We start from the raw sequence: 12,096 nt of genomic DNA on the forward strand, positions 1-12,096 counted from the left end.
ATTGAAATTTTAGCTATAGGTGATGGGAGAGTATAGTAGTAGAGATGAAAGTAGTATTTTGCTTTTAGTTTGGGGCAAGGGCAATAATTAAGGGTGGTAATTATTTGAGCATGTACTAACAATGCTTGGGACTTTAAAGATAAGTTATAACATACATTGAAGCAAAGACCAACAACTACATTTATAAGCGTAAAACAAAGAAACCTAAGATGTAGTTGAGATAGTTTAAGTAGTATGACACAAAAATATGGTTGCAAATCAAACCTAAAAAGCCATGGAAGAAAACACAAGACAACCAAAGTCACCAACCAAGGGTAACATTGTCATTCCACAGCCTCTAGCCTTTTCTTAAACAGTCTCTACATTTTCCAGCCTCATCAAAAGAACCACCTTAACATAAACCCCTCATGTTCTTTTCTCTTTTTGGTCTAAGCAACCACCACCATGGCAGCACCAATCTTTAACACTCCCTTCTTCACACTCTTTGTTTTTTTCTCTCTCCAACTTTATCTCTCTTTCTCGTCCTCTCCCTCCATCCATGACCTTCTCCGTTCCAAAGGACTACCCCCTGGTCTCTTGCCAGAAGAGGTAAAGTCCTACACTTTCTCCCAAAATGGGCACTTGGAAGTGTTCCTAGACGCACCTTGCTTGACCAAGTACGAGAACAGAGTCCTCTTTGAGCAAGTTGTCACTGCCAACCTTACCTACGGTAGCCTCATAGGAGTTGAAGGTCTCCAACAAGAAGAACTCTTTGTCTGGCTCCCTGTCAAGGACATAATCGTAAATGACCCTTCTTCAGGGTTGATACTCTTTGACATTGGCCTTGCCCACAAACAACTCTCTCTCTCCCTCTTTGAAGATCCACCTCACTGCAAGCCCGAAGGTAAACTCAATTACTCTCAATTGGGTCACCCTCTTTTTTTTTTTTTCTAACTGAGATCTACCACTACCTTTTTCAAACTAAACTCCAAATACAAGATATGCACAATCTTGCTTCACTCTACATGCAATTGAGTTATTTGATCGTATCAATATACTGTTTAGCCCTTCTGATTTTACCTTCGTTTTTTTTTTTTTACCATTTTTGGGAGTGTGAGTGAGAGACTGAAATTTCCTTTGCCCTTTTGTGTTGATTGAGGTTTATGTTATTCTTGTCTGATAAGCAGCTGTTCTCACAGATACACTCACAGTTTCACAAACTGAATACTTTCCGAGGTACAATAGTATTTAGTTTTTTATAAGAAACAAATTTTGTTTCTCTAATAGTATTCTAATACAGTACTTCGGTAAAATTCAGGAACTAAACTAACTTTTCTTTCAGTAGTTAAGAAACTACTTTAGTAGTTTAAATAGAATTTGTTTTATTATTTAGGAGAAAGCTGGTTTTTTGAAGGATTAATTTGAAGATTTGTTGTTAATTTTTTAGTGGCTTTCGACTTTCATTTGCTTTCTCTGGGTTTGTCTCTGGTGTCTTCACATCCCGATGACCACACTAACATCAAAAAAAGAGTCTCAGACAAGAACATCCTATTCAACCTTTTTCCATTTCACATGCCACAGACAAAAACAATTAAGAGGAACTTTCCTATGTTTAAAGAGAGAAAAAAAAAGTACAATATTCTACACTATATGTCAGTTTCCTGAGCCTCCTGCATCATCACAGTAACATTTTTAGGCCGGATATGCAGTGCAAGTTCAATGGGTGGGGTTAATTACCGATTTAATTATTTCATTATTTCATTATCTTATCCGTTTTGTTGTTTCTTGTTGGGGTTTTTTTTTGTCATTATTTTTAAATTTGCATGCATTTCCAAGGGCTTAAAAAGATTGATTTTTGTTTTGTTTATATGCAAAATTGGTGGTTGAGGCTGCCTGTATGGTTGTGCAGGTGGGTTGAGGAATCATGTGAGGAAGGAAAAAGGTTTGGAGGTCCTGAGGTAGAAAAAGATGCCACCCTGTGTTTCAGGCATCACTTGTTGTCTTTTTCTATGTCATGTTTATATAATTTTAGCCTTGCAATGCAACTATAGTTAATGAGTAGGTGCTTAGGTTGAGCATGTAAAAATGTGAAGAGAGAGAAAGAGAAAAAAAAAACTAAGGAATCTGATGTCGTAATCAAATTTACAAGTTGTAATTTTTCTTCTAACTTTTGTGCATTATATTCACCTGTTTTTGCTATGTTGTTCTGTTTTGAGATAAAAAAGAAGAAGATATGATAAGTTTCAAAGCAAAGGATCTAATCTAGGTTTATGAATCGGCAAAGCAATGACTAAGAAACTTGCCAACGAGAATGGGTAGAAAAAGTTATTTGGAATATGTTAATTGTCCCCTTCGTTTTTGCCTTTCTGGCACATTCATATCACAACTGGGTTTTCTTGTTCTTACTTTTTGTTTGTTTAGGGAATAACAGATTGGAAGAATTGATTATGATTCTTTGAAAGAAATATATTCTTCGTCTCTCAAAACATTTCGAATTGTTAAATGTATTGCAATCCATATAAAAAGTTAATATTCTTTTCATTTATATTTTAATATAAAATGTGATTTTAGTCATGACAAGATTTCAAACACCATATTTTTTACAATATGAAAACTAAGATCGTTAAACTTTTGTAAGGATTGAAGTTAAGTTAACTTAAAGGCATAATTTGTATTAAAAAAAGTAAGGCCAAAAATTAACTTAAGCATATTTATATTAAAATATTTTCTAGTTCTAAAGATTTTGAACCAAACTTGCAGTTTATTGTTTGGATTGCACTCTTGAATTTTGTATGTCCGGAGAATCTTCAACTTTGAGATACCTAAAAGGAGAAAAGTTTCTTTGAAAAGGGGTTGGGTGATCTAGTGTTGATGTTGCATTGAAATCCCCTTATAATATTTAACATTTGTTATGTCTAAAATTGTGATAAAAAAAACAAGGTGATATATCAAATTGAAAAAATATTAATTTCTTTTCAATGTAGAAATCATTTTAAAATACCAACTAAAATATTTTTAAAAATATAATTAATTTGGGTCTTTGAAGTCAAAAATCAGCATAAAGCAATTTGATTGCTTTGCTGGATGCACCATGAGTTATTGAATTGTAACGGCACACACTTACAATTTCTTCCATAATAAGTGCTTTTATTTGGAGTTTAGCTTTTCTGTTCGGTGTAAAGTTAACCACTTTGATTATTATTATTATTATTTAGATAGAGTTTGCCAGATTGGAATTTGGAAATTAGGTCTGTGGGGGGCAAAAAAGTAAAATAGGAGAAATATGAAACTCTAAAAGTAAGTTGGTATCATTAAGCTTAATTATTAGTTTGAATTTCAATGTTTATGATACAATTTTTATTTAAAAGATAGATTATTAAAAAGATTACTTGTATAAATCGTTATTAATTTCAACTTCTAAATAATGTAAAAGTTTTGGAGAATCAAAAATAAGTTTTTGATGGAGAACTAACATGTACGACAATTTTATAATTCTTTTTTTTGTCTGTTCCACATATTACATTGATGTTCAAACTTTAAATTTATATAATAATACTAGTGTTCAATGTTTTTTTGTTGCAATTTATATTTAAAAGGAGCTTTAAATAATATTAAAATTTTAGATTATTTTAATAAGTCAATTTAGAAGATTGACATTCTCTATGAGAATAAAAATGAAGGTTATAGAAAAGATTACATATTTGAAAAAAAAAATGTACATACAAAGAAAAAAAACCACATTTGAAAAAACAAAAAGAGTCAACTTTAGTATATAGTATGTGGAATCACATCCTATAATGTTAATTTATGATACTATAATATTGTATGAGATCTACAAATGAATGGTGGAATTACTTTGTTACCTTTATCATACTACAATATTGTATTGTTATGGTGTTATTTGGCTTTAGGATCAAAATTATTATAACAAGTGAAAACATATGTATTTGTGTTATCTTTATTATGATAATAAAAATTAATAAATCATAATTATAAAATAAATATAAATAGTTTTAATAATTTTATTATAAATAATTATTTTAATTTTAAAAAGAAACAATTATTTAAAAGATAAAATTTTAAAAGAATTGTACACCAAAAAAATCTCATTTATATAATAGTATAGATATTATAATCATATTATGTTGTCTTAATAGTAAAATTACCTATTGCAAAGCCAAATATTAAACAAAAGTATTACAATATTTGATGTATGAATTGTTTGGAAACAAAAATCATTAATCTAAGATGAAAAAAATGAAGAACAAGAGAGAAAATGCTTTAGTTTTAAATTCTCGATGGATTTTTTCACTTAATCAAGGATAATTGTGTATTCATTTGATTTAATTCGGTCATTGTATACTCTTTTTAATTTTAAATATATTTTCACACTCAAAATCAATTTAATAAGTGAAGATATTTATCAAGAATAAAAAGCTAATAACATTGACGATTTTGTTCAAAGAATTAACAAAATATGAAGACAAATGAAGAATATTTCGTGGAATTGAACTGAATAATGCATGGTGAAACATATTAGAAACTTACACATCACAAGACAAATGAAATAAATCCCCAAAGTCTGGATTGAATACCCAAACTTAGCCTAGAGAGTGTGACGAAACTTGAGAAAAAAAAAGGTGAATGATGAATTTATGCGTGTCTCTCTGAACTCCTCTAACTCTGTTTTTCGTCTTATGTAGAGTTCGCAATCCTGCCTAAACAAACTAACTATACTGGTTTACAATTACTCAGAAAATACAAACAGAAAATGCCTAAAAACTAACTACACCAGTTACTAGACTTCTTGCATTTTTGTAAGTCCAGTTGACTCTGTTTGGAAGAATTTCAATGGTCACTTCTGCATGAAGCATATGTATCTAAGTGCCTTAAACATTCTCCATTAACTTGCACTCTCATTGGAGTTGCAAACAACGGCGGACCATCACTATGCCTAAGGGGTATGGCTCCCCAAAATTTTTAAAATTTTTATAATTAGTATATATTTTTTTAAAATTTAAATTTTTTATATATTTGATATTCTAAAAAATATTTATACATTTATATCTATATATAAAAGAAAAGTCTTCTATTTATTATCCACATTTATTTTTTAATTTTATCTTTTAAATATTTTTTAAATTAAAATAATTATTTTTAATATTATGTGATTATTTGTTTAATTTAACATTTTTTTATTTAGCTATTTTTTTAAAATTAATATTATAAATAAAAATTAATTATAATAAAATTATAAAAATTATTATATTTAATTTTATAATAATAATAATAATTTTATTATTTTTTATTGTCATAAAAAAGTAAATACAATATTTTTACTAGTTTATATAAAAGTTTTGGGATTATTCTATGGATCCCTATTTTCCTCAAGTTCTTTTAAATCTCAATTTGATTCCAATTCTTGAAAAAATGATGCAATTTGGTCTTTTCTTGTTAAATCTCTTGTATTGGATCAAGGTTTTTTCATCAAATTTGACGTAATGAGTAAGGATGATTTGCTTTATTGGTGTAGTGAACATAATCCTAGTGTCAATTTGAATAAAAAATCTGAGCTTCATTTCAAGAAGTTTAACGAAAAAAAAAAACTAAATTGCATCAATTTTTAAAGAATCGGGACTAAATTGAGACTAAAAAATAACTAGAGGACCAACTTTAACATTTTTGAACGAAAAAAAGGTCAAAAGAGTAATTCAACTAAAATTTTGACACCTTCACAATATTGGTTGAAGATCTGCCACTGGCTGCAAAAATAAAAACTCAAACTTCAATCAACATTTCAGTATCTGAAATAGTTCTTTGTGGTCATATTCTAAATTTGCTAGAATGGATGTTGTTGGAAATATTTTAATATAATTAAAATAATATATAATTAAAATATTATCCTACAATTACTAATATTTTTATGAACTTTTAATTTTATGGTTTAATGTTATTTATGGTTAACAACTATATTTTTTTATTACAGATTAATATTTGTTGATTTATATATACTTTTTAGTGTTATTATTGCTCTAATAATAATTATTGTATTATTCATATTTTTATTATTAATAGTATTTGATTAATCATTTTCTAACATTCTTAAAGAGATTTTTTTTTTAATTTTACATTATTCATCTTTATTCATTTGTAAAATTAAAGACAATATAAAACAGATAACTCAAAACACATTTTATGAACTAATGTGTTTGTTATAATTATAATTAAATCAGTCTCAACTAAGCCTAAAAATGTATGTATGTAATTGTTTTTATTTTTATTGGTAAGAATAAATGAAATTATGGATAAATGAAATTATGACTCACTGAATTATTATTTTTTATGTCTAAAACTAATATTTTTTCTATTATATTAGTTTATGCTTTAACATCTTCTACTCTTATAATTGATATCATGTATATATTTGAAGTGTTTTGTATGAAAAAAAATTATGAAATAATTTGTCATATTAAAACTACTACTGTGTTATTGGAAACACTTGAACTAAATTATGCATTTGCAAGGAAAAAACTGTTTATCTTGATATTTATATGAAAAAAATAATTGATTAAAATTAATTAGTTTAACTAAAATCATGCTTATGATCATGTATGTGTTGGAAAAAAAAATCATATAAAAAATTGAGATGGTCAAGTAAAATTAAACTTGTATTATAGAAATTATATTTTTTAAAAGGAGTTTTTCATGTTTCTGAAATTAGAAACTTTTTTTATGCTCAACAAGGTTATGAAGTGGTTTTTGAGTGCAATAGGATTATTATTTCTAGACATGTATTTTGGTTGATAAATGATATATTTGTGGTGGTTTGTTAAGTACTTTTATCTTGTAATAAAATCTTTAGTAGTTTTTCTTTGATTATTATAAATGTTAAATTATGATATATGACATGCTATTATTACAATTGTGGAGAAGTTTGGTTAGAGATCATTCAAATTATAAAATTTAGAGGTACAAAATTAATTAAAAAGGGAAGTGATGAATATATCTCTTTAGAAATGAGAATACATGTCTATATAAATGGGTGTTTTGTGTGAAACTCATGGTATTCTTCATTAAGTAACATCTTCATATAGTGTATGGGGTTAATCTAATGGTGTAGCAAAAGAAAGAAAAGGAAATGCTTTTGTTTGATATGGCAAATATTGTGCTTCAAGTTCTAGCTTGCCTAACATTATATAAATGGAACTTTATACTCTGCTTGCCATTTTTTTAACATAAAAGGTTGTGATAAAACTTCTTATGAGTTATGAAAGAAAAAAAGAACCAAATTTAAAATATTTAAAAGTGTGGAGGTGTCTTGCAATGGTTAATATACCTGTTAATAAAAATAAATAAAAATTTCTTGGTTATATATTCTAAAATGAGTAAAAATATACCTCTAGTATTATTTTGTCATCTAGTGATAATGTTCTTTGTGTTTCTTCTAGTTATGGCAATATGTCCAACTTTCTTGAGATGTTTGAAAGATATATTAATGTAAATTGGATATTGATTTTGGTGAAAAATTCAACTAGTGGTTATGGTTATATTTTAACCTGGATGGAGGTGCACTATCATGGAAATATGTTAAAATGTTGTGGTTCTATCATGATTTACTATGCAAGCATAAATTATTCCTATTTTCAATGCATTGTGACAGTCATATTATCATATTAAAATTTTTTACTAAAAAATGTCAATGAAAATTTGACATATGAGAATGAGAGACAAATTTAGTAGAAACTTAATTACTCATGATATTATCTTTCTTGACTTTGTTAGGTCAGAAAGAAATATTGCATATCTACTTATCAAAAGGCTGATGCATCAACAAGTATTTGAGTCATCGAGGGGAATGAGAATCAAGCCTATAAATTAGTTGCAACAATGGACACCCATCTCCATATGAATGGCAATCCCATGGAATGGAGTTCAATGGGTAACAACAAAGTTGTTGTTGACTAAAGTACACAAACTAATTTGATTAAATTTTATGCCTCATTCCTATGACGAGATGTACTATAAATTGTGGCAATAATTAGGTTGAGGTATATGCATTATTATGCTTATATATATTTTTTAAAATACCTCATAATAAACCCAATGACAATTATTGTAGGGGTGTGAGTCACAAACCACCCTTTGAGGATTTACCTAGTGAGTGTGATGGTGGGATCGCCATTGTGAGACATGGGCAAGTCTTTAATTGATACTCATGAAACAAGGTATATGCACAAGGTCATAATGTGCAACCACTTATTAGAACCTAAAATGCACACTGACATTGTATGTGTTATTTACTAAAACTTGGTCACAGGAGATGTAACTCAAGACAATTAAATCTCTGCATTTTCTTTGGTGGAAGTTTATAAGCATTAGGTGTAAGGCTTAAACCCGGAAGGTTCCTTAGGTTGAACTACAATATTTTGTTTTAAAAGATAATATCTTTTCTTTTCTTTTCTTTTTTAAATTATGTGGGGATTGTTGGAAATATTTTAATATAATTTAAAAAATATATAATTAAAATATTATCCTACGGTTACTAATATTTTTATGGGTTAATGTTATTTATGGTTAACAACTATATTTTTTTATTATATATTAATATTGGTTGATTTATATATATTTTTTAGTGTTATTATTGTTCTAATAATTATTATTATTATATTATTCATATTTTTATTATTAATAGTATTTGATTAATCATTTTCTAGTAGGTGCTTCCTCTACATTGAATCAGCTTTGCACGAGTCCATTTTCATGTCCTTGAAGGCCTCAAAGTCTTAAATCTCCAACTAGAACCCTAAATATAAAAGTCAAGCATGAGGTCAAACTTCAACATTTAAGTGTTTTTCCAAGATGGTTCACAATTCTTTTAAACTGTAGAAAGGGAGGATTTTTCTTGTAAAGCTCTTGGAAAGCTAGGGAAAAAGAACCCTTTCTGTAAGGCTTGTAAGAAGCAAGAAAGGTGGTTGCTCTAGTGATGAGCAATGGTCGGTAACCTATGTGCAAAAGTTATTGTGGAAATATTGATCCTGGTGTTAAGTTCACTTATCGATTGTGTTATTTGCATTATTAACCATGATATTAATTTGTTATGTGAAATGGTACTCTCATGAGTGGTTAGGTGAGATAACTTGTACGTTGCACGATGTTTTGAGACACTATGATTATTTGTGGTTGGGTGAGAGGTTGTATTTTATTATTGATGTATGCTTGTGATTATAATGTTTGCTCTTCTTCCATTAGCTTACCCTTGCATGTCCAAGGTTGTGGTTTTCAACTAAGATGATCGTATGACCGATGTTATACGGGAGTAGAGTGACATTGCAAATGATGTTCATTTGGATGCACAATAGTGAGGAACTTGGAGACTGCATTGCGAAGACTGCTTTCAATGATTTTTTTTAATGTTTTTTTTAGGAAGAATTTTATTTTTAGAAGTAATGTATATGTTATATGATTATGAAGTTTATTTTTTTTAGAGTTAAACAAAACCCAAATAATCCCCCTAATGAAGTATAGGGAAAATGACTTGGGATTGAATCCAAGGAAATGGTGCGTATCAAGTATAGCTTGCGTAATTTAATCTTGCTAAAAAGAAAATAAAACAAAACAAAAGAGGGGAAACTAAAATGAAAAATAAAGAAAATAAGATTTATTAGTTAAAAACTAAACTAAATGTATGAGTGAAACTATGCCATGAATGCATGAATGCAATGCTAAATGCAGAATGTGAGATAGAATCTAAAGGGAATGATGAATTAGACTAAAATGGAATGAAGGTGAACCAAATTTGAAATGTGAATGCACCTGCAAAATTTTGGAACCGTGGCAGTAGTGAATTTCTAATGATAATGCTTAAACATTCCATATAACCAACCACAAAACATAATGCAAAGTGGACATGGTTTAAAGGCTTGAGATGTAATCCAAATGATGCAAGCAAGTTAAGAACATCAGAACATAATGTAAAGTTCAAGCTCAACCACTTCAGAATGGGATTTAGAACATGTGTAATGTCCAATTATGCATGAAATGAGGCTACTACAGTACTCCCAAAATAAAGAAGATATATGCAGGGGCACCATGAATGATTAACTGAAATTAAAATGGAGGCATGCATAAAACTATATGGCTATAGAGTTCAAAATATGGTTGAAGTTAATAATAAAAACTGACACCAACATCTTCCAACCCCCTTCACGCAGCTTCACTTGTATTCCTTCGAACCCAACGATCTTCACCTACCTCCGCCCCTGTTCAGAGATGAATCCAATCGCACCATTTGTAGTCCCTGTTGCGGCATCAGAACATCAATGCTACCTAGCCCTCAGAACACCTATCCCACCTTAGCCCTCCACTGATGATTTCTCTAGGATTCAATTGCAAGGTCAAGGGCTGGTCAAATGGTCTTCTTGCAATTCTTAAAAGATCAATAACAATTAAAAATTCAGTAAGGGAAGGACCACTTGACAAACTGTGTTTTTATTTTCTATCTTCCTAAAGAAACAAAAATTCGTAAGAACATGCTACTAAAAACAACTCTTTAAATGAAAATTCATAAAACTCTAAGCTTTATACTAAGGTAAAAATATATCCTAATTCTAGAAATTTATTAATTCAAAACAACTAAAAAGAGGAATTTAAAAATGAAAAACAAGTAAAACTGAAGTGCTAGCAGTTTGCTTTTTTTTATTTGGCAAGTTCATTTTGATGAAATAAAGGATAGTTTTTTTGTGCAAAATTTATTTTAGTAGCATCCTGACAATGTGGTACATTTGGTATTGGGGAGTGTGTTTGTTTTACTTTTGTTGTGCATCATTTGTTTACGTAATTGAATGGGTTCAGATTGATGGTTTGTTTTTTCAGAAAGAATTGTGGATTTCTTGACAATTACCAATTCCATTATTGTTTTTGGTTTTTTTGGGTTTGTGTTTGCTACGGAAAATTTTAAAATTCACGAATTCCAATTTTTCACCAATCTTAGCACCAAGCTAGTTAGTCGCGGCAAACCACCAAACTTGACTAACTCCAAAACCCACAACCTTAAAACTTTTATGCACCATAAATTGTACAACAACCATTTGGGGACATTTGGACTACATCCCAACCCCCAAAACTAAAAAACTCAAGGTAGGTTAGGCCAAAGCATGAAAATTAGTCTATGAGGTGCTGGTTGGCGGAAGCAATGGGGGTTAGGCACGAAAGCTACCTAGGATGACACTAAAGTGTCTCGGTTTGGTGGTTTGAATAGTGGGACAGAGGTGTTTGGTGGTTCTCTTAAGAGTTGGGCCAACTCTAGAGAAGGGTAGCTAGAGGAGACCACATGAGATTCTCTAGCCTTGACTTATGAGACAAGTATGATGGCACAAAAATATTTTAGCAGCATAACATTACAATCTCAAAGTGAAAATACAAGAGGAGAGACACATCTATTTATAGGTTAAGGATTCTCCAAAGTTTCATGACACAAAATCCTAAAAATCCCATCTTGGCCACCCAAAGGTACAAGGGTACAAGTCTACAAATCCTCTCCATTGAGGGAGAGACATATGGCCACTAACATGTAGGAATTCTCTCCATTCGTAGTGTGACATGTGACCACTACTTTAGAAAAAACCTCTCCACTAGGAACATGATACATGGCCACTAGCTATGGAAAATCCTCTCCATTAAGAGTTTGTCACATGGCCTTCACCTTTAGGGTGGGACGTCTTCCACCTTGGCGGACAAGTTAGGTTAATAACCTTAATCACACATGGTTCAAACATATTAGGCACAAATCACTTGGGTTAACTATATATGTTGACTTTTGTTGACACAAGCTGACTAAAAACCTTACACTACATGGCCCATAATACAAGGCCTTAAAAGGAAATCCTACAGTACTTGACCCTTAATACAAGGTCAACAAATTCCTACACTACTAAAGATGCTCCATGATGGTCCAAGAGAATAAGAGCTTTGTTTCATCTTACATAGAGGACTCTAGCTCTTCTTGAATATACTTGGCCATGCTTCTTGTGATTGGTCCCATAAGTAGGGGTTTGCCATCACTTCACAAGAAAGATCATCCTCTTACTCTCTTCTAGTCAATAAAAAAGGATGAGTTTG

General features: G+C 30.0%; 1 protein-coding gene across 2 annotated transcripts; it reads left to right on the forward strand.

Moving 5' to 3' along the window:
- The first annotated feature begins 241 nt into the window (after positions 1-241).
- Positions 242-2,146, forward strand: LOC114168678 (serine protease, putative (Protein of unknown function, DUF538)). 2 transcript variants are annotated; one of them, XM_028053577.2, is made up of 2 exons: positions 242-883; positions 1,167-1,954. In XM_028053577.2, the coding sequence occupies exons 1-2, from the start codon at positions 445-447 to the stop codon at positions 1,229-1,231; spliced, it is 504 nt and encodes a 167-aa protein (XP_027909378.1). In that variant the 5' UTR covers positions 242-444; the 3' UTR covers positions 1,232-1,954. The 2 variants fall into 2 exon arrangements, with proteins under 2 accessions (XP_027909378.1, XP_027909379.1); XM_028053578.2 differs by having other exon boundaries at positions 275-883; positions 1,889-2,146.
- Positions 2,147-12,096: the final 9,950 nt, after the last annotated feature.

Source organism: Vigna unguiculata, chromosome 11 (assembly GCF_037176805.1).
Source record: "Vigna unguiculata cultivar grain cowpea cultivar isolate G323 ecotype 2 chromosome 11, ASM3717680v1, whole genome shotgun sequence".
NCBI lineage: Eukaryota > Viridiplantae > Streptophyta > Magnoliopsida > Fabales > Fabaceae > Vigna > Vigna unguiculata.